The sequence below is a fragment of the Tarenaya hassleriana genome, unplaced genomic scaffold (assembly GCF_000463585.1).
Source record: "Tarenaya hassleriana unplaced genomic scaffold, ASM46358v1 Cleome6, whole genome shotgun sequence".
Lineage (NCBI taxonomy): Eukaryota > Viridiplantae > Streptophyta > Magnoliopsida > Brassicales > Cleomaceae > Tarenaya > Tarenaya hassleriana.
In genome coordinates this window covers 4,392,661-4,418,146 of record NW_010968505.1, presented here as the reverse complement: position 1 = coordinate 4,418,146, position 25,486 = coordinate 4,392,661, and the positions used below count along the sequence as shown (strand labels likewise).

Sequence of the window (25,486 nt, the reverse complement as noted above, 5' to 3'; positions counted from 1 at the left end):
ACGCTCTTCTTGTTCCGCTTCTTCTTCTTGTCTCCGGACGCAGCTTCCTTCGGCAGCTTCTTCCCGGCCTTTGGCTTCTTCTCCGCCGCCGCTGCAGTTTCTCCCGCCGGAGCTTTCTCCGCTTTCTTGTCCTCCGCCGGCTTCTTCTCGGCCGGTTTCTTATCCGCCTTCGCCATTACAGTCAGAGAACTCAAATATCAGAGAGGAAGGGCGAAAAGAGATTGAATACGAACTTGTACGGTGACGATGTAAATAGCGTTCTCCTCCTCCGTTTTATATAAAGGATTCAAGAAAGATAAATGAAATTTTGATTGGTGCGTCTACTGAGACGAGGATGAATGACGTGGATGTAGTACAACCGTTGGATTGAAAGTGTTGTTAACGAAGGGATCAGATTTGTTTAGACAGAGCGCCAGTATTTTGGATGTTTAACAAAGGCGCGGAATATCTGCGATTTCAAAATATTTTTGTGAAATTCGAATATAAATTCCGCCTGCCTTTACGTTGTCCGCCAACTTAGAGCCATTGGCTACAATACAAGTGTCCGGATTGATGACGTGTACAAACGCAGTAATAACCGGTCAACCAAATAAATTAATTAAATAATTGTGTTGACCTACACGCTAATCAAAAAACATTATATGATCCAATTAAGTTATAGATCTAATTGTTATTTCCAATAAATACAAAAACTAAGGTTGGTCCATAACAATTTCTGCAAAATGATTATAACAAATATAAAAACTAGGGCTGGGCATTTAAACCCGTTATCTGCAGGTAAGCGGATACCCAATTTCGTGGGTACCCGAAAAACAGGTACTCGGCATCTAACGAAGACGAAAACGAGTATTAAATACTAAAATATCCGTCATACGGATACAGGTTCGGGTTTTATATATTGAAATAACGGGTACCCGCGGGTACCCGCATAAATTATAAAATTAACCTTATATTTTTAATATAATTTCTAAAATACTTAGGTTATTTTTATTTTCCTTTAGAATTATATATTGGATTTTTCAAGTTTTGATAGATTCAACTTCAAATTATTGTGTATATTTTAAAATATTTCTAGGATTCTATGCATGTTATTATATTTTAAGAATTTTTAAACTTAAAAATATATTTTTGGAATAAAATATGTATATTTTTATTGATTATTTGGTTTAATTTTATATTGTTTAATATTTTTTATACGGATACGGGTACTCGCGGGTACTCGTCTTTTAGTTATAGGTATCCGTTGGACGGGTACCCGAATATTATGAGATAGAGACAGAGATAGCATTTCTCTGAAACCCGTGAATACGAAAACGAAAACGGGTATCTCTAAAAATGCGGGTATCCGACCCGTGCCCACCCCTAATAAAAACTGTCCTTTGCTCGTGTACACGCTGTCAAATAATTAAAAGGGGCAAACTTTAACCAAAACAAAGAAGCTTTAGCTACGCACCTTTATAGTCGATACAAAAACCATATTACACTCGAACATAAAAAGGGCAACATTATAATTATCATTGTTAGGGTTTTCGCCTACCTTAAACCCTAATAATAATTACAAAGATGCCCTTATATGCATTCGCGTATATGGTTTTATCTGTATGCAAAATAATTAAAGATTCACGTTTTAATTATACGTTTAGAGTATCGTTAAAATACTAACACCTTAAATGGAAGGGGCAAGCTTTAATTGGCAGACTTCTCGTACGTATTACGTGCTATCAAGAAATGAAATCGACGAACTTTAACTAAAACAAAATCTACGTTTAAATTACAAAAGCCCACGATGTAAAGACAAAACCTTTACACTCGAAAAACACACACATACATATGCCACAAATAAACCATTCCCCGTCACATTTGTCCGTGTTCTTGCTTCAGTTCCGAATCCACCGGAACATGGCCGAGGAACAACGCCACGTGGCTCATAAGCTTGTCCTTCCTCGAGAACCTCGTACCGCACGAGCAAACCCACTTCACCTCTCCGCAATGCTTCTCGTGAGTCCTCAGATCCGACAGAACAGAGAACTTTTTCACGTTGCATCTCCTGCACATATACATCTTCGGACAGTGGCTCCTCTTGTAATGATTCTTCACGCATATCACCGATTTCAATGGCTGAAACCTCTTGTGCCTTTGATTCCATCGACACCCTTCTTGTGGGCACGAGTAGTAAAGCTTCCTGTGCGGAATATCCGTCGTTTTCAAATCTTTATCGCCGTTTTCTTGATCGTTTATTGATCTGTTCATCGGGTTTATCAATGCCTCTCGTGTCTTGTACTCGTCCCCGTGTGCTCTCATGTGCATTCTCAAGTTCGCGTCTCTCTTGAACCCTTTCCCGCAAATCGTGCAGTGATGCGTGTACTTTGCGAGCAGATCATCTGCGTTTAGTTCCACCACTTCGTAGTTCTTGTTCTTGTTCTGATCTTCGTCTGATTTTCTCTTGTTCGTGTTCTTGGAAAGGACATTGTTCTTGCCCGTGCTAGGGTTGTTGGTATCGGTGCCGTACCATTCAAGATTCCGAAGAATCTGGTCGGAGAATGAGATTCGGCCTTCTTCTTGGACGGCAAGAAGGCTGCTTCCTCGCATGAAATCATGATCTGGGTCGATCTGATCTTGTCCGGAAAGTTCCATTACCACCGTCGCCTCGTCCGCGTGATCATCACTTCCGTTGTTCTTGTTGTTAGGTACGACGTCGAACTGTTGGCAAGTGAACATCATGGAGGAAGCTGCGGAGATAATCCCTTGAACCAAAGTCATGACGTCTGCCATGGCCAAAGACCTTGACCCCACCTCACGATGATTGCGATGATGATGATGATCATGATCATGATGGTTATGGGAGATCATGAAGCTCGCGAGGGATTGGATCTGATTCACCTTGTCCTGAATGATGGAAAGGTTGTAGAGAAGAGAGATCGAAACTTCGTCGTCTGAAGATGTCGTCGTTGTCGCATCCGAGAAACAAGACGTCGACGCTCGTGAATTCATCATCTCGATGATCAGTTCAATCACAAAGAAGAAGGTGGAGGAGGAGGAGGAAAAAATTAGGGTTTTGTAAATAATCGCTATTTGACTTTCCCGTAGGGGCCTTTGCTTTGGCAATGTCAAGCTTTCATAATATAGGAAGCTAGAGTTGAAAATGACATCCCACCATCTCACCATATAGTATATATATATATATAGTAGTATAACCACAATATATCTTACCATTTTATTTATTCGTTTCGTTTTTTTACGTCGTTGAATATTTCAAGATTCATGGACCGACCTACATAATAACCTGTATAGAGACGAATAAATCGATACGAGACTATATAGCTTATCGTGGTATAACGTTGCATGAATAATGTTTTCCCTTCGAAACGCATGGTTTCCGGTCCGGTCGATATACAAAAAACTAAAAACTGAAATTTCGAATAAAGACAGTAGTAATACTATTGATATTAATCCATTTAATCGACAAACAGATTAAAATAATATATATATGTATATATATATATATATATATATATATATATATATATATATATATATATATATAACCCAGTTTATGGAGGAAGTCAACTTGAGAGAGTAAAGCTTCGTCCCCACCTAAAACCTACCTCACATAACACCTGAGAATATATACCCTGTCATATACATACATACATACATACATATATATATACACACACCCCTTTGAAGAATACATACAAAGAAGCCCAAACTTCAACTGTTGGAATTTTGGACTTAAACTAATACAAGTTTAGTTCGGGTTAATTAAATATTTAGAACTGTTCCTTCATCCCTTCATCGTGATCTCTATCCGAAACTGATTTTTTTAGTTCTATTTTTTTATATTTTAAAAAATTCAATTATTATATTTTTTTTTATTGGGTTCTCTTCAAATTATATTTTATTTGGATCTCATCACATATTCATTTTGAAACCACAGTCGATCTCTTTTTCTTTTCTTTTTTAATTACTTTTACATTTGATTTTAATTAATTTAATTTAATTTAATAGAAATTATATTAATGATTTTAAGTTCGAATTTAATTCGGATATCATTAAATGTTATTCGGTTGTAGTTAATGGTGTCGATAATTATGGACCGAAATAATAATTACATATGCACAAAGTGAACTTTTTCTTTAAAATCATGGGTATTTTTGTTTTTTGAATATTTATTTAATTAATATTTACTAGAAAATAAAAAAATCTATGAACAAATCATATTTTTTATGATAAAATATACCAAAAAAACGGTTGTTGGCTTTTACGTGGTTTTCTGAAGGAAGTGTCTACCCCGTTTTTAGAAAAAATAAATAAACAAAATTTCGATTGGATAATTTTTGAATTGTTAAATAACAAAAACTGAAAGAAAAAAAAAACTCCATCCAAACAAGACCATAATCTCTAATTAATTTTAGTCATAATCTTTGTGTATGTACAGATGGATGCACACATGCATGAATATAATAAGTGTGTAAACGTGTACTTGCAGGTGTGAATCTTGAGGAATTTTATATAGCAAATGTCTGAATTTGGTCATATGGACATGACATGAGTCGAATTTTTTCAAACAAAAAATAAATATTGCTTTTATCTTTGCCTTATGCATGGAACATTTTATAGTTATTTTTGCAATAATCATGCCCTCACGCTGTTGTTTTAGTTATTGCATTCACGTCTCCAAAGTTTTCAAACACTTATATTTGGGAATATATATATATAATTGTGAAAATAATGTTACACCACCAAATATATAATGGACACACAACAGTTCTTATTTTGAATTATTTAAATCTAGATTTTATTATACAGAAAGTTGTTGAGTCTCAAATTTCTCTCCTTTGGGTTTCTATCATTGGAATTATTAGAAAAACTCCGGTTCATAAAATACAAATTGAATGTCAGTTTGGTTACGCTTTTATATCAATTTGTTGTTAATATTTGTTGTATTGGGTTTTATTAGTTTTCGGTTGTTACGATCAAATCAAACTAAAAATATTTAAATCAAACTAGACTTTCGGATCATAAATTATATAATAAAGTGGAACGAAATGGTTTAGCGAACTTTTTTTTTATATATATATAGAGTTTCACATGTGCATTCCACATTGAATAATTCAACAAGCATGCTGTACATATATATCAACTATGAGAAAGAAAAAGAATGAATAAAAAATAAAATTATACTAAGTACTCATTGCTAATTAATCATCTTAGATACAAATGAATTCATAATATGATTTTTTTATACAAATTTTAAATATATTAGTCGTTCTCTCTGTGATAATTTTATCAGTTTAAAGGCCATTTGACGGTTGATCGAAAGAGAATGCATGCATTCTTGTTTGAAAACACGTATGCACGCTAATATATATATATATATATATATATATATATAATAACGCAGATAAATATATCAATCTATGTTTTAAAAAAAACAGATATTGAATTTTTTATAAAAAAATCAGATATTGAATTTTTAAAAAATAGAAAGGGTTAGTAAAATTAGCTGAAAAATAAAAATGATTATAAAAGTTTGTTGCCGCCCAGGATCGAACTGGGGACCTTTAGTGTGTAAGACTAACGTGATAACCACTACACCACGGCAACAGATAAGAAAAATGTAAATTTATACATATATTTCACTTAATGGAATGATTAGTCGTCGTGATCTGAGATTTCTCCAGAATCGGCGAAGGAAGTCTGATCAAATCATGACGCCGCGTGATTCCGCCGGGATTCGGTTCTCGTATTCCATCCCAACCCGTCCTCCTCCTCTTTGGCCATTTGCTGTTTTTTCGAGTCCGTTGAAGTGGGCGATACGTAAATTAGCAGGAAGAGGTTGCAGCCTGAAACAGGAACCAGAATCGCTGCAGAACCATTCTCTGGACCGTTTGCGCAACAGATGTTTTCCTTTTTTAGGCATTATCATGGGAAACCCAATAGATTTCGTTCCAGTAGTCGTTAGATTCTGCTATCTAACAGTTACAAATATTATCCTTCTGTATAAACAATTCTTGCAGATCCTTCGAGAGCTCCCTTCCACGCTTCCGACAGGTATCAATCCGCTCTTTCTATCTTGTCCTAACTCGTTTCTGGGTCGCTGAAGCCGTCAATGGAGGCTGAGAACGAGAGGATCCTTTACCTGAGAGACACATGGACAGAACAGAACATGATATGTGGTGTTATTCCGATCAACCCTAGCTCCGGGGGGTTATGGCCGTCGCCGAAGCTGAAAGATTCTGAAGCTAACATCGAATTCTGGGATTACACGTTCCCACACTTGGCGATTATATTCCTCGCTGTCTCCATCGTCTGGCAGTTCTTCCATTTCTTCCTCAGGCGTCTTGGCATGACGAGATTCACTTCCCATATGCTTGTGAGTAAAAAAGCCCCTTTTCCGCCTGCAGAAAACAATCAAGAACAAGAAAGGGATAACGAATGGATTTCTTTCTTTGTTCTTCCGCTTGCATAAGCGCATATGATCTCCTTGAACACATCCCTTTGTTTGCCCAAGTCAGTACTTTGGTTGTATCATGTTTTCTTGGGAAAATTATCGGATCAAACTATCCAAAGTTTGCATTTTTCGGTTAGGAGAATGTGAAATTCAAGCTCTTTTTTTCTATGTTGCAGGCTGGGATTCTCCTGAGTAAGACATTCGTGAAGGAAAATACGGCGATTAGGGTTTTCTTCTCGAGCAAGGACTACAAGGAGACGGCTGTCGGTTTAATGGCCGCGGTTTCGTACATCATGTTCTGGTTCTTGATGGGCGTAAAAATGGACATCGGCCTGATTCACAGCCGGGGAAAGAGGGCCATAACGATCGGGGTTTCATCCGTGTTACTCTCGGTATTGGTCTGCTCGATGGTATATTTCGGAAACCTGTGGGAATTCGGATCTAAAGAAGGGAAACCCGACACAAATACTCTTGAAGCCGTCGTGATCTACTCTATCCAATGCCTTTCGTCTTTCCCAGTGGCTGGAAACCTCCTTTTCGAGCTCAGGCTCCAGAATTCCGAGCTTGGTCGCCTCGCCATGTCTTCTGCCGTGATCTGCGATTTCATCAGCGGGATTCTTGCCGCAAGTCTGATTTTCTTGAAGGAACTCAATGACGACAAAGTTCGGATCGGAAGCACGTTCATTGGAGACGTTTTCTATATTGCTCGTCCTGTGAACCGTGCGATCACGCTGGGCGCTTTCCTCTTTTTCGTGATCTATATCTTCCGACCCTTGATGTTCTCCATCATCAGGAAGACGCCTTCAGGACGCCGGGTAAAGACATTGTACATTAGTTTCATCATCGTTATCGTGTTTGGATCGGCCATTGTTGCGAATTGGGCGAAACAGTTTGTCGCCATTGGACCCTTCATCTTAGGGTTAGCTGTTCCGCACGGCCCTCCTTTAGGCTCTGCGCTCATCGAGAAGTTCGAGCCCGCTTTTTTCGGCACTCTTCTCCCGTTCTTCGTGGCTACTTCTGCAACAGAGATTAATATCGGGGCGATACAGAGTTGGAATGATTTCACCAACATAATTTCCATCGTTTTTCTGGCTCTCGTCGTCAAATTCGTGCTCACTGCTCTTCCTGCCCTGTTTTTCCGCATTCCACCTGCCGACTGTTTCGCTCTATCGCTTATCATGTCGTTCAAGGGCATTTTCGAGCTCGGGGCCTACGCCTTGGCGTTCAACAAAGGGGTAAGTCAGTAAGAATAATTCCAAACGCGGTTTTCGATTCGGGTTTTTGTCTCACCGAGCATTTCTTTTGCAGTCTATCCGACCCGAAGTTTTCACCGTCGTGAGCCTTTACATCATGTTGAACTCTGCAATCATACCTCCAATCTTGAGACGGATATACGATCCATCGAGAGTGTATGCAGGGTACGAGAAGAGGAATATGCTGCATTTGAAGCCGAGTTCCGAGCTCAAGATTCTGACGTGCATCTACAGAACTGACGATATCCGTCCAATGATCAACCTCCTCGAAGCTTCGTGCCCGTCTCGGGAAAGCCCTATCTCGGCTTACGCTCTTCACTTGATGGAACTGGTCGGACAAGCGAATCCGGTATTCATATCTCACCAGATGCAGTCAGGAAAAGCCGAGGACATTTCTTATTCAGACAACGTCGTCGTCTCCTTCGAACAGTTCCGGAACGATCACTACGGATTCGTCTCGGTAAATATTTACACGGCATTATCCGTTGCCGGGACGATGCACGACGATATCTGCTTGCTGGCGCTTAACAACCGCACGTCGTTGATCGTCCTTCCGTTCCACCAGACGTGGTCGGTCGATGGCTCGACGATTATTTCGGACAGTAGTATGATTCGGGAGCTGAACAAGAGCGTTCTCGAGCTCGCTCCCTGCTCTGTCGGGGTATTCGTCTACCGAAGCAGCTATGGTCGAAAAACGATCCGAGACACTGTCTCGACCCACTCCTCCTCCTACCAAGTCTGTATGGTTTTTCTTGGCGGAAAAGACGATAGAGAAGCCCTGATCTTAGCGAGACGGATGGCCCGAGACTCGAGGATTAACCTCTCCATTGTCCGACTGATCTCTCCAGAGCAAAAGATCAGAGAACAGATGGATTGGGAGAGCATGATCGATTCCGAGCTACTCAAAGAGGTGAAGAAGAACACGAAAACGAACTCCGAGATTCTGTATACAGAAGAAGTCGTCCGAGATGCGACAGAGACGTCGGAATTGCTGAAATCGATGGCGAATGATTACGATTTGTTCATCGTCGGGAGAGGGAAGGAAAGAGAGATGAGCATGACGGATGGGTTAGAGCAGTGGAGCGAGTTCAGCGAGCTTGGAGTGATCGGAGATTTGCTGACATTAAGAGATTTCGAATGCCAAGCTTCTGTGTTAGTGATACAGCAGCAACAACAGATGATTTAGGGTTTAAAAACTCGTTTACGGACATAACCGCAGGCCAGGACACGGAAACCCAACACAGAGGGGTTGTTCCCAGCTTGTGGGTAACAAGATTGATCTGTAATAATGGAAGATTTGAGTTAGTTTTTGTTACGAATTTTTAGATAAGATCCCACATGTTAGGATCGTGTATACAATTAGAAATGCAAAATCCGATAAATTTGTATCCTGGTGGAGGAATACACAGTTCGGTGCATATAAGAATATGAGAGCAGGTGACCGATTTTTTTTTTTACAAAAAAAAAGCTTTCTTGAGCTACAAGTAATATCGATACAGTGGTTTGGGGTTCAATCAACATTGATTCTGGCATTTATTTTAGGGTTCAATCAAGATAATATCGCTTAGTGTGTATATATATATATATATATATATATATATATATTATGATATGTTAAATTTAGCATATGAATTGATCACGGTAGGACTCCATAAACTATCGTCGGTCCAATCCAAAATTATGTAAATCTCCACCAGTCATATAAACTACAACAAATATATATGCCAAGCAAAACTATTGGTTGTATATAATGTGGGTACGTGGGGTGGGGTCAATTTCACTTGGATTCTAAATAATTTGGTATATAAAAATTATAATTAATTATATTTGTTGTCACGAAACTACTTTATTACTTTTTCTTCTAAAGAGTTTTGTTGTACGATCGGGAAATTTATTGACTGGAAAAGCAATTTTAGTAACAATTTTGAAATAATTTTAATAGACAGAAGGTAGGGTTTGCTTTAATACTTTGCTTCAATTATAAGTTCAATTAATAGTACAATTACTATATCTTTTCTATCAAGCATTATGAAATATATATATATATATATATTTTTTTTTTTTTGATAACCAGGATAGTTCTTCGGGCCTTCGCCCCGACTACATCCACTTGGATCCGGGACCAGCTTTTGTATATGGACTATTTTAATCTAGAAATTACATCCCTCTCCACCAGTGGAATCGAACCCAAGATCTTGAGGATGAATTTGCCACCTCTCAACCACTGGGCCACCAACTGTTGGGTATTATGAACTATATATATATAAAAGTTCAATTAATATATATCCCGTGCCTACAAATACATTCAAACGGTTATCCTGTATTTTATAACGTATTTTTATAACTTTTATTTTTAATATAGATGAACACACTATAATGATAGCACATGTCAAAATAATCTATCCATCTCTATAGTTATCGACATATTTAAATCAGTAAAATTGGATTCATGTACATTCGTAGCATTAAGGTTAAACTAACTTTTAGACTAATTTAGATAAGGATAATAAATTTAATATTAATTTTATAAAATATATCTCTAATACAATCAAACTAATACATTTTATTTGTTTAATATCATATTAATTATTTTCCTGAAATATTTATTTTATAGATCCATCGTTGATTACACCTATCATGGTTGGCATGCAGAGTTATGTGGGTTCTTTTTTTCTCCTCACTTTTTTTGGGCTAATAGACTAATAAATCATTTTTTATTGTAAGTTAACGAAATAATATTCATTAATTAAAAAGTATAGTTTTCATCGTAAATCTGAATATTCTAATTTATTCAAAAGAAAGGAGATTTAGTGAAAGGAAGTGTGATGAGACAGAAATAAGAGTGGGACAATCATTACTGTGCTAATGTTTAACATATATATATAATTATAATATAAAATTTACTATAATAATTACGTGACAGAGATCCGGATCCAGATTTTGAGGACCCACCCGACCCGACAAAGCAGAGCTTTTGGACCTTGGTTGTTGGCCTCACCCAACAACTTCTCACCCAAAACAACTAAAAAAAAAATTATTGATACGTGAAAAAAAAAAACAAAAATATTTAATATTTCATAATATATATATATATATATATATATATTCAAGTCCCAAGTCAAGATTGTGCAAACTCCCAACAAAACTATACATTACAACGGACTATATAACATAACACAATACATCACATTACATGTAAACTCATAAACCCAAATGATGTTTGGAGAAAAATGAAGAACAACACACACACACAAAAAAAAAACAAGAAAAAAACCATTGCCACTTCACATCATGCATCCAAATCATGAATGTGAAATTGGATTTAGAGAGATTTAACAAAAAAAAAAAAAAGGCAGCAAACTCTCACTTAGTAGTAACTCATGTTTTTCAGTTTGAGTTAAACCAGGGGAGGTTCAGTTCCTCTTTCTTCCCCATCGCTCTAAATCTAAAACCCTAATTCTCTGGCCTGAGAATCTTTCTTCACCACAGTTGAGACCCTATGTACAGACTTGACTAAAATGATCACCACTCTCGCTGGAAAACCCTAATTGAGACCATTACTGAAAGGTGATTGGTATTATATATGGTGTATATTAGAGACTATTAGCACTACATGAGTAAGGATAAAGATCAGTTGCTAGGGTTTTTCAGCAGCCATTGTTGTCGAATTCCTGGTCAATGAAGAAGAACTTTCTGACACTTCGTCTCTGCGGGAGAATACGACCCGTCAGAGAATACCCTTTTCCTGTTGAATTTGCCACAGCCGTTGTTGACAATTGGACCTTGAAACTGCGAAGTAGCCGGTGGAACGGTCACCGGAGGGATCTCGAAGGTTTCGAGAGGCGGTGGCGGGTGGCGCCACTGAGGCAAAGGACCGGCTAAGAGGAGTGTCTGAAGCAGAGGACCTGCTTTGAGAACAGCTTGCAAAAGCTTGCCCTTTTCGGGCAATGGCTTCTCTGGCAGTAACGAGGGTATGATCTCGGTTCCGGCAGAAGATGGGTTGGTCACCGGATCAATCACAGTTGGTGAAACGATGCTATCTTCGCAATCCGATGATGAGAAACTCTTGTCAGACCCGAGCTGTTGCGGCTGGGGCTGGACTGACACTTCGTCTCTGCGGGAGAATACGACCCGTCAGAGAATACCCTTTTCCTGTTGAATTTGCCACAGCCGTTGTTGACAATTGGACCTTGAAACTGCGAAGTAGCCGGTGGAACGGTCACCGGAGGGATCTCGAAGGTTTCGAGAGGCGGTGGCGGGTGGCGCCACTGAGGCAAAGGACCGGCTAAGAGGAGTGTCTGAAGCAGAGGACCTGCTTTGAGAACAGCTTGCAAAAGCTTGCCCTTTTCGGGCAATGGCTTCTCTGGCAGTAACGAGGGTATGATCTCGGTTCCGGCAGAAGATGGGTTGGTCACCGGATCAATCACAGTTGGTGAAACGATGCTATCTTCGCAATCCGATGATGAGAAACTCTTGTCAGACCCGAGCTGTTGCGGCTGTGGCTGCGGCGGTGGCTGAAGTTGCTCGTCTTCAATGCTTGAAGCTCCCGACAATGGCGGAGGGATATGCTTCTGCTGTTGCTGCTGCTGCTGCTGCTGGAGTAGGAGGTTGTCATAGATGAGGCGTTGGCATTTCTCGAGTGCTTCGTCTCTTTCCTTTATGGTTTTGGTTAGAATATCTTTGAGGTGAGTCAATTGTTCATCTCTCTTCCTCAATTCCTCATGAGCCACCATTTTTGTTTGTTCTAGCTCCAGTGTAGTGTACAGAAGAGTCTGTCTTAGTTCCTCCGTCGTCTGAAAATGAAAATAAACAAAACCCAGAGAGAATCAGACACCCAGTCTTCGATTCTGACTCAAGAGACGATGAAATAAGAAAGAGCAGAGGCAACCATTTGATTGCAGCCAAACCAACAAGGTAACAACATTAGGGTTTTGTAAGAAAACTAGAAACACAGGAAAGGAAAAAGCAGACCACACAAACACAAAATGCCTCAAAGATCTGATCTTTTTCAGCTAAATAATCATAAAAGCTAGAAAAGATGTGAAGCATTTGTCGCTCATTGTGGAGAATTAAGCTTAAAATCAGTAATTAAGCTCAATTTCGGAGCAGATGCAGTAAAGATATTATCTTTTCAGCTAAATCGCCAAAGTAATCCAAAACCCATCAAGGATTAGGCACCCAATTGCAGATTGAGACTAGCCATGACGCAAAATCAAGCCGAGAGAATCAGCAATTGGACACGAACAAGGGTTTGCCACGGAGCAAAATGCAAGGGTAACACACAAACAGGGAAAGACTGAAGTCGAAATTCATCCCCCTCAAGAAATTTCTGATTCTTGACACCCATTACGCGTCAATTGAGCAATGTAGGGGGAAAAAAATCAAAGAGCAGAGATGACCCAAAAAAACCTAAACCCTGCAAGGGATTCGAGGAAAACAACGATGTTTTACCTTTCCATGAGAGTAGTAAGCCCAGCTAAGAAGAGCATTGCTTTGATTATCCATAAATCCCAGATTATTAACCCTAATCCTTTGGATTATCTAATTAGAGAGAGAGAGAGAGAGAGAGAGATGTGAGTTATGGGAATGGAGGTTTTTGGGAGGGGATTGTAGCGTCGATGCTAAAGCATGGAGCTTTCATGTTAGTCCTATTTAATGTCCGGTTTGTCTGTCTCCAAAAGCCAAGTAAATAGAAATTCCGTAATTTTGCATTCTCGTACTACTCATTTGCTCCTATGCGTTTATATTCAGAATCTCTTTTCAATAAATTGTCTTTCGGTTATAAACAAAAGATAATTCGACAAAAAAAAATTTGGTTTTTTTTTTTATATAAAAATTTTCAATTTGTAACGAATCGTTACGAATGGTTTGAAATTGTTGTAAATTTCAGAGAGAGTTAACTCAGAACCGAAACGAATGGAAACGAATAATTCATGCGACCGACTCCAAATAAATTTGGGATCAAAACGGTGTTGTTGTCCTTGTTGATATACAAAATTTTCACCCGGTGGCTAAATTTCGGCTAATTTCTAATATTTCTATAGAAATATGATCGAATGAAAACCCGTGTGGTTCCCCCAAAGGCTATAAACAATTATTTGTCAAGACTGTTGGGCTATTTATGTTTCATTTTCCGTTAGAAAAAGTTTTTTTATAAGCAATAATCTTTACATTTTTTTTGAGAAAATAATGAATTAAAAACAGAGTTGTGTTATTAGGTGTAACTCTAAAATTATTCAAAACAAGATATTCGAATGATGATTAAAAATTAGGATTTTTAAAGCTTTTTTTAATTTAAAATATTTTTAATATTCTTTAAAAAATTATAAATATTATTAATATCAATTAAAACTATAAAATTATTTTTATTTTTACGAAATTTGAATTCGAATATTTATAAATAGACTAAAACCACAAAAATAAAATTAGATTTTAGATTTTAAATCTTTATATCCGTAATATTTTCATATAAATTCGAATATCCTAAAATTTTCGATAATAAATTTTAAAAAATGACCGTAATTAACGTACCATTAGGGGCCAATATAATTGTTTTGGACTTTATTTTTGTAGTTTTTTTTTTTTTGCGCTTTTGTTTCGTTTCTCAACTCGCTCTATCTGTCTGCTCTACATCGCTATATTGCTAGGGTTTGGTGTAAGACCGACATCGTGAGTTTACTTGGTCTCTCTCTCTCTCTCTCTCTCTCTCTCTCTCTCTCTCTCGTTTTTCTTTCTTCTTTGGATGCAATTTCATTTCTTGTCTTTTTCCATGAAAAACGAACACACTAAGTTCCTTATCTCACCGAGAAGAGCGGGACAGCCAATGCTTTTAAACTATATATATATGGAATATATATATATATATATATATATACATGTATATATAGATATCCATTCCCAAGTTCAATGTCGAATGTGTTTAATTATTTTTATTTATTTATATAAAATAAACTATAGAATTCGTTATCTTTGGTAGTATAATAATAATAACGTTCTCTCGTGATTCTTGATTTTCTGTCACGAATACAAGATTTCATGATGTATCTAACGATATTTTTATTCATATATCTTGGAAAAAAAAAACCAGTTATAATCTTGCTATAGGCCACTGATTTTTATTATTATTCTATTTTGTTTTATTGACAAGACGATAAAAGCATTTAATGGAAAACTTTATTTAGTATTTACTACTCTCCACTCTGTTTCACATTGCTTTTTTTTTTTATTATTATTTTTGTCGCCTTCAAAACCTCGAATAAGTTATATTTTTACGTATTTATTGAAACTAATATCTTCTTATACTATTAGATTAATTTATAATACATGAAAAAAACAGGAAAAAAATAATGCGAAATTTTGTTGGTATTATTCTTTTCTTTCCCTCAATATCTATGGTATTCGAAATGTATGAAACTTGTATATGAAATTAGTACGTAAATCTGTTAAAAAAAAGAAATATAATTATTCAAGAGAGTGACTCAACCGATAAGGAAGAGAGTAAAACTTCTTTCCAATCCGAGTTCAAGTCCTCATTTGGGGAGAGATATTCACATAGATTTCTTGTAACGACTCGATGCCGCTACGGAATGGTAGAGTTGTCCCCACACACCAACACGAGATCTTTTAGCGTGTTTTGTCATCACTCGCATACATCCCGAAAAGTACTTCCCATGAGGTCACTCATCATAAGACTACTCCAAGGCTAACACGCTTAACTTTGGAGTTATCTCGAAATGGGCAACCAAAAAGATAGATGCATGTTGTTGTTATGAGTAGCTCAATCAATTCTTTTAAGTTATCTTTGACTGGGTAGTCACATACCTACACAGAATTGGATCCCTCTCATTCTGGTGCGTTCGATTCATTCCTGTACCCCCAATCCAGAAGCTCGTCAGGAGTCGCCCCTTATCCATGCCTTTCGCACCGACGATCACTTCCCACCCTCCTACGGTATTCTGGGTTGTCACACTTCTCCGATTCTTTGGGTGATATAGTCGGATCAAAAATCCGGTGAACTTCCGGATTATAAAAAAAATAACTCTTGCTTTTCAATATTATAGTTCAAAGAATTTGCTAACTTCAACGACAATAAATTATATACAATTTTTATGAATTCAAATAAATAACAACCGAAATATGATAATCTAATCTATCCCTAATTTATAAGTTTAGTAAGTTTTTTTGTCTTCCATTATTTCAAAGAAGATCCAAATTGTTCTTTTTACAAGGTATGCATGCATATCCCAATAAAGGCGTGTTTTTTTTTTGTATTTGTTTAAATGCAGGAAACACAAATTATCCACAGCATGCATTTTTTGACAAATTCATAACATTTTGCATAAAACAAAATACAATTATATACTAAACGACATGCGAGAATTTGTCTAAATCTAATGGATCTTTTTTTTTAATACTCAGTAGCATGTATATTCCCAACATCTTGTAGCAATTTCACCTCGGAAATTTATAAATTGAACTGAAAAATAAGTTTTATTTAATTATTAAATTTATCGAGTCAATGCTGCGTGGATTCCATTGTCAGCAAAAGAAGCTGGTAACCGAACATTTCCCACCAATAATGTTTTTTTCCCTAAAAAAAAAAAAGTTGATGGAAGCAAGTCTCTCCATACACACTATTAGTCACATCTTGCCCTCTTTCTCTTTGCATTTCTTTTTTAAAAATTAATTTACTTTGTAAAACTAAAACAAGAAAAACATATAAGAAATTAAAATACATGAAGGATATATATATATATATATATATATATATATTGTAGAATAATTATAATATTTTTACTGAGTGACACTCTATATAGTTATTAGTAATTTTTTATTTGTCAATCCATTGTAAACAATAAATTAAAATAACAAAATAAATAACACAAAAATTTGTGTTGTCTAAAATAGTAACTAAATAAACCGATTTTACAATATATTTCCATTAACTCTTTTTTTCGGGTAAAGATCGTTTATAAATTTTATAAAAAAAAAACAATAGATGAAAAATCACCGGAAAATATTAGTATAGATGTTATTCTTCAGTAAAAAAATTTAATGTTTGTAAAACAAAAAGATTAATTAATGCAATGCATGTATGAAAGTAAAAAAAAAAGGGAAGAAGAATAAGAATAAGAAGCAAATAACTTTTGCCGCAAGTGGAAGCAAGTAGAGAAAGTAGATATCTCTATTTTTGGTCCACGGGGCATGTGATGACATAATAATGATTATAATCATAATGGGTATCACATGGTAATTTATATTAATTATGATAATTATTATTTATATAAATAAAAATTGGGTAAAGGAGAGACTCCCCTCTCTCTCTCCTTCTAGAATAATATATATATATATATATATATAGAGAGAGAGAGAGATGTATGGATATTTAAGGATCAAAGGAAGAAAATAAAAACATATATTTAAAAAGGAATACCATGTAACAAAAGGAGGGGGACAAAATTATATCATTTCATGGTCTCTTGTACCAGCATTATCACCTAAGAGCATGTTAACCATTTTTTTGGTATATTTAATTCTTAAATCTTTTTTATGAAATAACCCAAATATTAAATACTCTCGCCAATAATTACATCAATGTATTTACTTAAGATTAGTTGGGTTTTGTTTAAGTTTAAAGTTCGAGTATATGCCTAAGATTTATGATATTACTATATATGATTTATAATGAAGTTATTTTTCATTTATTTATGCATATTCTTATAATATTTATATAATAACAAAATTATATAACGGATAAATAATCAACAACAGCACGTGGAACAACAAAATTTTGCACCGTTTTAGTGTTGTTTTGTTCATAATTCTTTCATAGGCTTTTGTTCAATTTCGTTTTATCCAAATAGTTTCTCTTAGTTTTACTTATAACCGAAATCAACTGTATTTTATCTTGATTCAATCTCTTAACATTAACTAAAACAAAAAACATTCAAATGTTTCGATATGAAATATAGTAAATCTAAAATTCTTTACCCAATCTGGATAGTTCAACCGGTGAAATGGGGGCGCAAAGTGTTTGTCCTACCCCGAGTTCGAACCTCAGATTGGGGAGGGATCGCATAATTCAAATATATACGATTTGCATATATACACACACATATATATACAGATAAACGATGGCCCACATTATCCAATACCTAGTATAATTACTGCCTCGTAACTATGATCTTGTTGGCAATACACACAACATATATTGATGGGGGTTTGGAAGTGTGTTCAAACGCCAACCCTATATAATGCGTCGAGACATGCTTTGATTACATTATCAATACACACACACATCATATATATATATATATATGTATATGTATGTATATAAATATATATGTGTGTGTGTGTGTGCAGTGTTAAAGGAACAAATTTAGGTGAGTTTAATACAATCAAGAACCTTATGGAGTCATTAAGGTAACCAACCAACGGCATATTTTGTCGGCCAATTTTTAATTTATAATGATGAAATAAAGAGAGCGATTATCAAATATGGCTCGGATGAATCTTACCATAAAGACAGAAGAAAGAAAGAAACTAACCGAATTTTCGGTTTTTGGCAGTTAAAGAGGAATTGATTCTTTAAAGTGCCCTTGATACTATCATGCCACGTCAATAGCAAAGATTAAAAAAAAATATTAATTTTATGTATTTTTTATCGTATTATTAATGATTTTGATAATTTTGTAATCGTTCTATGTATAGATATAGAAACACACATATATGGAATGCCTATCATGTGATTCTTTTGACTAACACTTTGAGGGAAGGACTTATGGAAGAAAATTAGACACTAGAAGCCATAAAACCAAACATTAGGTTCGGTTATGTCATAAGCCGGTTAGCCCTCCCGGTCTTAATTCAAACGGTCGGTCCACGTAAAATAGTTGAATTAATAATATACACATATATATTAATATATATTATGCTGCGTGTTACTGTCAAAATAATTTACGGATGCGAAATTTAACTGAATGGAACTTTTTCGTGCTTTTTTGTAGTGCTCCTAGATTTTATTGGTCTCCAGTGGGTCCAAATAAAAACACTTTTATGGATTCCAACCTTTTATTATTTTACATTTAACAAGAAACCGTGTGGGTCCATATCACAAAAATTTATTTAAAAATGGGAAAATATCATTTAAATTTTAATAACGAAAAATGGTCCGTCAGCCTCCTTATTATAATTAAGGACTTTTGGTGGGAGGTCAATTCCAAACCCAACCATATCATATCATGTTCTGGATCTCTGGAACCCCCATGCGGTCGTTATTTACGAAAGTTTCAATAACAAAATAAAATAATAGAAAAAAATCTTCCAAAAAGTAAAGTCCATATTTTTATAATCATACGTAATTTAATCCCAAAAAAGAAGGAATAAATAATAAATAAATGCTCGTCTTAATTAACATTACCCTCGTTGAGCAGCCGTGAGAATTAAATAAATAAATGAATATGCGAATAATACACCATCGTTGAAAATTCAATACATGAAAAAAAGTATACGGTATTTTTTAATCACTATAAATAAAAAAAATTATAACGCTACATTACAAAAAGAAAACAGAGCAGTAAATGTGAATTCGCATTTGTCCCTTTCTGACTTTGTTTTTTACCAAAAAAAAAAATTAAAAAAAAACTACGGCAATTGGAAGATGTAAACATTACGAAAATATCCATATTTTTATAGAAAATATAAAACACGTGTAAACGATCGTTTCCTCTTTCTTAACATTTTTAAAATTTTAAATGAATTCGTAATCTCTAATCAAATATGGAAATGCCTGTTAGATGGTTCGCAATTATAATAAGCTTTTCATTGAATTTAACGGAACGTCGCAAACACGTAGTGAAAAGTTGGATGAAAGGGATGTTTATTAGATTATTCGGATATGTGATCTTCCGACTAAGTAATGCAAATCACTTTCAATGGATTAACAATTTTATCTTTTGCTAATTACATATTAATTAATTAATTAGGCGATTAATTGTACATGAAGCTAAAAACAACAATCCAAGCTAATGAACTTTGGGTGTGCGTGTGTGTGTATATATATATATATACATATTTGCGATGTATCCAAAATCTACGTTTCTATAAAATAAAATCACTGTTCTACCTAATCGGTTTATAATTAACTTCAAATTCGTTTATTAATATTTCATTTGAATTTAAAATAATAACTTGAAAATATGGTGAATTAAAAAGCAATACATTTTGGCCGATTGTGGAATTTTCAATGGGATTTTCGGGATTTTGTTTCGATATTTAGGACAATTTATTTGTACTTATTAAAGAATGTCTTTGACTAACAAGCCCTCCTCACATGGCTCAAACAATTTAGTAATCTTATATATATATATATATATATATATATATAAAACCAATAGTTACATTGGAAGATTTCGATTCATGTTGTGTTTATATATATATATAATATGGTATTAAGAAAATTTTAAAATAATTAAAATAAATGTAGAGTTGCAATACCATTTTTAACCTTAAATGTTTCTTATACTAAAATATAATTTATAATAAATACAATCGTATAATTTAGGCAGACTAATTATCTAACTAATCATCTTATGGTGAAGCTATGAGAAAATTAATTTTCACAGCACTATTATTGGAGATGGATATTATGCTTATTTTGTAATAATAATAATAATAAATAAATAAATAAATACATGCATAATTTAGGAGACTTTGCTAACAAGAAAAACTGAAAGCCCAACAATCAATTATCATGGGCTTGTTGTAAATGACCCAACTTTATTTGTACATTTTGTAAATTTAGATAATTCTAAAAAAATTCCCTTTATTTCAAGATTGCAATGAAGCCCCTAAGAAAGATGCATCTAAATACGTTATCAATGGTAATTCTGAACTTCATGGAAACCGACATAAATTTAAATTTAAGTTTAGAAACAATAACAATTTGGTAAATATAGATAATTTGATTTCTATTTTTATAATTTTCGGATATCTGTCGCCCAAAATTGCAACTAGAATCTAATCCGGATAAATTTCATCACCAAAAACGATTTCGATACAACATCGCCCGAATATCTAAATTTTTTTTTATATTCAATCTACGGATCTAATCAATTAATAAGTTTATGTGAAATTATACAATTTTAATAAGTTTAGGGGCCAAAAAATTAAAACAAAAAAAGTTGGATGCTGCGAATCGTGGACGATAACTTTTTCTGCGTAGACTTTGATTCCTTTCCTCGTGATTTATTTTTCCTCTGGGCGTTGTTTGTTATAATTTGATCTTATATCACGACGAAATATCTTCTGGGTTCAGAAGAAGAACCCTAATCCGTGGATAAGGAAAAGGAGAGAAAGCTAAGGCAACGATGGAGAGAGTGATGAAAATCATAAAGCCGAAGCCTGATCCGAAACAGCAGCTTCGAGATTGGCAGCGGAGACTACGCCAGGAGTGCCGTAACATCGAACGCCAAATCCGTGGTTATTTCGATATTCTATGTTCTTCAAGTGTTGCTAATTGCTTTTATCGGATGGAATCGCTGGTGGGTGTCCCTTATTTAGGGTTTTTGAAGTTTAGGTTTAGGAAAAAGTTTGGAATTTGGGTGAATCCGGGGTCGAGTAGATGATGATTCGGATAGCTGGTTGTCCTCGATTCTAGGGTTTTGAACATTTTCGATCGTTAATCTCCAAAAGTATGTAGTCCTTTTTTCTCAGTCGAGTTGATCACATGATGATCATGATTGATGGGTTTTCTTAGAAACAGGTGATTGAACAGCGTCTCTGTTCTTCTGATGGTTTGCTTTCATCTTATGGTTCTTTTGGTGTGGATTGTGGATTAGGGTTTTAAAATTGATAGTTTCCATTTCAGATATACAGAGAGAAGAGAGGAATGTACAGAAAGCTATCAAGGATGCTGCCAAGCGGAATGACATGGTCTCTGCTAAGGTAAACATAATCGTGGTTCTCCCGTTAGTGCCCAGAAAATACTATCTTTTTTAGGAATCCTCGATTCCTTGCTTAAGTATCTTGGAGATTCTGTTAGGGCGATAATAGTCTAACGATTAAGGCGTTTGAAGGTTGATTCTTATCAGGAATTTTAGTTTTTGGGTCCATAAGAATTACTTGTCCGAAGTTTGCTCGTGGATGATAACCGAGATTATTGAGATAAACCCTTTTTGCCAATGCCATTGATGGGAATCTAAAAAGTATATTGTCTTTCACCTGAAACCTGAACTTTTTGAAGAGGAGAATTGTTTGAGCAATGTCCTTGCTATTGTTCAGCTTATCAAAACAAATATCAAGGGATGACAGGGTATTAAATCGCATCAGGGTCTGGGCTCAGTAAAATCTGATGTTTGGTTAAAGAAAATTAAAAGTTCCAAGTCTTTAGTTTCATTATTTTCTGATACCCTTATGTTTGATGACTGATGTTACAGGCACTTGCCAAAGAAATTGTGGGTTCGAGAAGAACAGTTAACCGACTTTATGAAAACAAGGCTCAGCTGAATTCAATAGCAATGCACCTCGGGGAGAGTGTTGGTATAATGCTTCAGTGATCTATTCTGAGGGTTTCCTTTCCCATTGTCATGCCACATCACATATTTGTTTACGCATTCGTGTCATTCCGGTTGCTCTGCAGCAATTGCTCGTACGGTCGGGCACCTGTCTAAGAGTGCCGATGTTATGAAGCTTGTCAATAATCTCATGAAAGCTCCGGAAATGGCTGCCACGATGCAGGAATTTAGCAAAGAGATGACTAAGGTACGCTTTGTATAGCTTTCAAACATAGTCTAGGATCCCTTTTCTGTGTAGAGTGAATAGATGATGCATAAGTGCAAGTACTCATGTTTCTCTCGTATGGGTTTTGCTCATAATGGTGAAAACGTGTACTCTCTCGTGTTGAATTTCCAATCTCACCGAACATACGATCATACGAAAAATGCAGAGATGGTCCGAGGGAGGGAGAGACAAATTTTGCTTTCTTAAACTATCATATCATAGTATTGGATCATTAGTTCCTAGGCGCTATATATCTCATCTTACATTGAAATTTGATATATTCCAGCGACTGATGATGTTATGTTATGCATGGATGAGATATGTAGGCTGGAGTTATCGAAGAGTTTGTGAACGATGCGGTTGACACTGCCCTAGACTCCGAGGATATCGAGGAGGAGATAGAGGAAGAGGTCGATAAGGTATTGACGGCTATAGCGGGAGAGACGGCTGCAGAGTTACCCGACGCAGTCAGGAAGGAAAGGGTAAAGACTCCGGCTCAGAAGGCGGGTCCTTCCCGCGAGGTAAACGACTTCCGCATTTGCATTCCCGTGGAATTCATAATGACAGTGATGGCATTGGCTTAATGTTTGATTGTTTTCCATATGAACACAACACTGATGAAAAAAAAAACATTATGATGGGGTTTTTTTTTTGCAGGAAGAGGCCATTGCAGAAGGGGTTGATGATGAAGAAGAACTCGAGGAAATCCGAGCTCGTCTCGCCAAAGTTAGATCCTAACCCTTTTTTTTTTGTATGAATCAAGACTGTATTCTTGATCAATCTCCAAAAACTCTTTTTAAAAAAAAAGAAGAAGAAAAGATCAAGATAATCTTGAATGTGCGATGAAATTATAACTCAAGTAAATAGAAATGTTTAGTTGTAATTAATAAAATTATTCTAAAAGAAATCGCCATTTTACCGATAGATATCCGAATATTTACAATAGCACGAATATTCGAATATTTATTTAAATACCCATTAGCAATGAATTCGAAATAAAATTAAATAAACTCTAAAACTCGAATAAATCATATATTTAAAATCAGACAATCTCAAAATCTCGAATAGCCAGTCCATAAAACCTGACAAAGACAATGTTTTGGAATGATTTGTAACATAAGTCATTGCCATTAATATGCACGTTTTAATATTAATTAACAATCCTCGCAGTTGTGATAATTTCTTTAGGAAAATACGAATGATACCAAACAGCCAAATTAAACTACACACACGTTGGGTCCACATTATTTGTAAAAAAATTAATAATATTGATAATAGTGTGTATATATGTACACTATAGTTTTAATTTGATATTTAAACATATGATCTGCAAACTTTGTTTTAACAGCCTGGAAAAATTTAATTAGCTTGCCAACCGTTGAGGAAAAACCAGAGTTAGATCAGACGCTTTTGTCTTGTGTGGTATTTATCATCCAATCATCTTTTGACTCCGAATATATCCTATTTCCTTACAAATTTTAACATTATTATCAGGATCTTAATTTATGCATATCTTAATTTTCATATGTATAAAATAATAAATTCCTAAAACCCAATGATTGTACTAAGTGACCATTTTTATACTACACCTCCCCCCCTAAATACACTATATGGAGCATAATGTTGTCATTAGGTATTGAGTTCCATCCGTCGGTCCAAAATTCACATTTTGAGTTGATCATATATACATATATATATATACATATATATGCACAACTATTTAAGCAAATAAATCGTGCATGTGTCCGTCAAACGTGAAACACATTGAATTACTATTGAGTTTTAAGCAAGTTTTGCTAAATGTAATAAATGGAACACCTACCATTGGTATGTCAACTCGATTATATAATGCATTGGTTCCTGGAATTTCACAAAAACGGGCGTTTTTTTTTTGTCACTTGCAATCAGAGACACACCTAATGCCCATTGGTCCGACCTCTGTATTACTTCTGTTTCCATGTTCACTTTATATGTATTACAATAAATGCGATATCACGAAGTTCAAATTTAATTTACTTATTATATATATATATATATTGACTAAATCAATCCAAGAATCCAATGTCCATCACCAACAGTACGTAAGATCTGGAGAAAGTTGGAATGTTTTGTTTCTGATCACTGGTAATTGTGTATGTGTTGAGTCTTCAGCAAATACTCTGAGCGAAGAAGAAGGTTTCAAAGCTTCGGGTTCGGTCAGAGGGTTCCAAAACGCGGAGGGGCAATTCGGTCATTTGGTTCTTTAGGGTAAATGAAACCCTAATGTTTGTTTGAGTCTCAGACTTCTGCGTTTTTCGGTTTTTTGGTGGTTTCTCTCTCTAGGTCGGCGAACTTGTGTTCTCCGGTGTTCGGGGTCGATTTTCCGGTCGATCTCCGGCAGCTCTCTTTGTGTAACCCTAGCAAACGCTGTTCCTCTTCCCGAGACGTAGGTATCGAGTGTTAGAGCTCGATACTGAACTCGTTATTCCGCTGTCTCGTTTTTCTTTCTGTTCTTGAGAGAATCGGAGAGATCGGTGAGGGATCGAGGTCGGGCAAATACTCTACAAGTGGTATCAAGAGCCTGGTTGAGGCGAGTTCTGGTGGTTTCATCGGCGATTCGAAGCCGAGGTAAGATCTGCTACGTTTTTTTTTCTGGATCTGAACTTTCTGATCGGTGTGCGAGGTGTTTCAGGCGTCTGAAACTAAGTCGAAAGAACCATCCCGTGTGAGATCGGCGGTCTGCACCGGTGGGAGAAGCTCAGATCGGCGGCGAAGAAAGGTAGGTTTTCCGGATCTGTCTCGGACTGAGTTACTCAGTCGAGTACAGAGTCCAAGGAGGTGAGTTCGCTCAATTTGGTTAGATCTAGGGTTCTGGGGGGGAGAAACCGGTGAAAACCGGTGGTTTCCGGAGAGTCTTGGCCGTGACTCGTTCGAGTCGCGACTGAGTCGTCTTCGGGGTTGAGTCAACGTCCGAGTTGGCTCGGGTTAACTCGGCGGCTTCCGCGTTCCGAATTAGGGTTTT

General features: G+C 35.9%; 5 protein-coding genes and 1 non-coding gene across 8 annotated transcripts in view; 2 read left to right on the top strand and 4 right to left on the bottom strand.

The window, feature by feature from the left end:
* The window catches only part of LOC104799524 (histone H2B.10), an 816-nt gene extending 559 nt beyond the window's left edge, over window positions 1-257 (bottom strand). Inside the window, exon 1 of one of the 2 annotated variants that reach the window (XM_010522090.2) lies at window positions 6-257. In XM_010522090.2, coding sequence (XP_010520392.1) covers window positions 6-176 — 171 coding nt within the window. In that variant the 5' untranslated portion in view covers window positions 177-257. The other variant, XM_010522091.2, reaches the window with a different exon arrangement.
* A 1,542-nt stretch (window positions 258-1,799) lies between these two features.
* LOC104799523 (protein SENSITIVE TO PROTON RHIZOTOXICITY 1) lies at window positions 1,800-3,064 on the bottom strand. The gene has a single exon (XM_010522089.1). The coding sequence runs from the start codon at window positions 2,992-2,994 to the stop codon at window positions 1,855-1,857; it is 1,140 nt and encodes a 379-aa protein (XP_010520391.1). The 5' UTR covers window positions 2,995-3,064; the 3' UTR covers window positions 1,800-1,854.
* A 2,470-nt stretch (window positions 3,065-5,534) lies between these two features.
* TRNAV-UAC lies at window positions 5,535-5,607 on the bottom strand. Its single transcript has one exon. It is a non-coding gene; the product is annotated as a tRNA-Val (tRNA).
* Window positions 5,608-5,673: 66 nt separating this feature from the next.
* Window positions 5,674-9,154, top strand: LOC104799522 (cation/H(+) antiporter 4). Of its 2 annotated transcripts, none has more exons than XM_010522087.2 (3): window positions 5,674-6,376; window positions 6,631-7,689; window positions 7,763-9,154. In XM_010522087.2, exons 1-3 carry the CDS (start codon window positions 6,113-6,115, stop codon window positions 8,891-8,893), a joined length of 2,454 nt encoding a protein of 817 aa, XP_010520389.1. In that variant the 5' UTR covers window positions 5,674-6,112; the 3' UTR covers window positions 8,894-9,154. The 2 variants fall into 2 exon arrangements, with proteins under 2 accessions (XP_010520389.1, XP_010520390.1); XM_010522088.1 differs by lacking the exon at window positions 5,674-6,376 and adding an exon at window positions 6,392-6,513.
* A 1,680-nt stretch (window positions 9,155-10,834) lies between these two features.
* On the bottom strand, window positions 10,835-13,350 carry LOC104799521. Its single transcript, XM_010522085.1, has 3 exons — window positions 13,159-13,350; window positions 12,155-12,500; window positions 10,835-11,747 (listed from the first exon to the last, which is right to left on the bottom strand). Exons 1-3 carry the CDS (start codon window positions 13,210-13,212, stop codon window positions 11,383-11,385), a joined length of 765 nt encoding a protein of 254 aa, XP_010520387.1. The 5' UTR covers window positions 13,213-13,350; the 3' UTR covers window positions 10,835-11,382.
* A 7,585-nt stretch (window positions 13,351-20,935) lies between these two features.
* Window positions 20,936-23,314, top strand: LOC104799520 (vacuolar protein sorting-associated protein 24 homolog 1). The gene is made up of 6 exons (XM_010522084.2): window positions 20,936-21,186; window positions 21,575-21,651; window positions 22,143-22,245; window positions 22,346-22,467; window positions 22,812-23,006; window positions 23,143-23,314. Exons 1-6 carry the CDS (start codon window positions 21,075-21,077, stop codon window positions 23,221-23,223), a joined length of 690 nt encoding a protein of 229 aa, XP_010520386.1. The 5' UTR covers window positions 20,936-21,074; the 3' UTR covers window positions 23,224-23,314.
* Window positions 23,315-25,486: the final 2,172 nt, after the last annotated feature.

What these genes read in the sequence shown, in the direction of transcription:
- LOC104799523 (XM_010522089.1), bottom strand. Translation starts at nt 2,994, where the DNA reads ATGATGAATTCACGAGCGTCGACGTCTTGTTTCTCGGATGCGACAACG.
- LOC104799522 (XM_010522087.2), top strand. Translation starts at nt 6,113, where the DNA reads ATGGAGGCTGAGAACGAGAGGATCCTTTACCTGAGAGACACATGGACA. An exon ending in GATTCACTTCCCATATGCTT is followed by an intron (nt 6,377 to 6,630) that starts GTGAGTAAAAAA and finishes TCTATGTTGCAG; the next exon opens with GCTGGGATTCTCCTGAGTAA. An exon ending in CCTTGGCGTTCAACAAAGGG is followed by an intron (nt 7,690 to 7,762) that starts GTAAGTCAGTAA and finishes TTTCTTTTGCAG; the next exon opens with TCTATCCGACCCGAAGTTTT.
- LOC104799521 (XM_010522085.1), bottom strand. Translation starts at nt 13,212, where the DNA reads ATGGATAATCAAAGCAATGCTCTTCTTAGCTGGGCTTACTACTCTCAT. An exon ending in CTTACTACTCTCATGGAAAG is followed by an intron (nt 12,501 to 13,158) that starts GTAAAACATCGT and finishes TTTCATTTTCAG; the next exon opens with ACGACGGAGGAACTAAGACA. An exon ending in CTCATCATCGGATTGCGAAG is followed by an intron (nt 11,748 to 12,154) that starts ATAGCATCGTTT and finishes CGGATTGCGAAG; the next exon opens with ATAGCATCGTTTCACCAACT.
- LOC104799520 (XM_010522084.2), top strand. Translation starts at nt 21,075, where the DNA reads ATGGAGAGAGTGATGAAAATCATAAAGCCGAAGCCTGATCCGAAACAG. An exon ending in GCACCTCGGGGAGAGTGTTG is followed by an intron (nt 22,246 to 22,345) that starts GTATAATGCTTC and finishes GTTGCTCTGCAG; the next exon opens with CAATTGCTCGTACGGTCGGG. An exon ending in TTAGCAAAGAGATGACTAAG is followed by an intron (nt 22,468 to 22,811) that starts GTACGCTTTGTA and finishes TGAGATATGTAG; the next exon opens with GCTGGAGTTATCGAAGAGTT.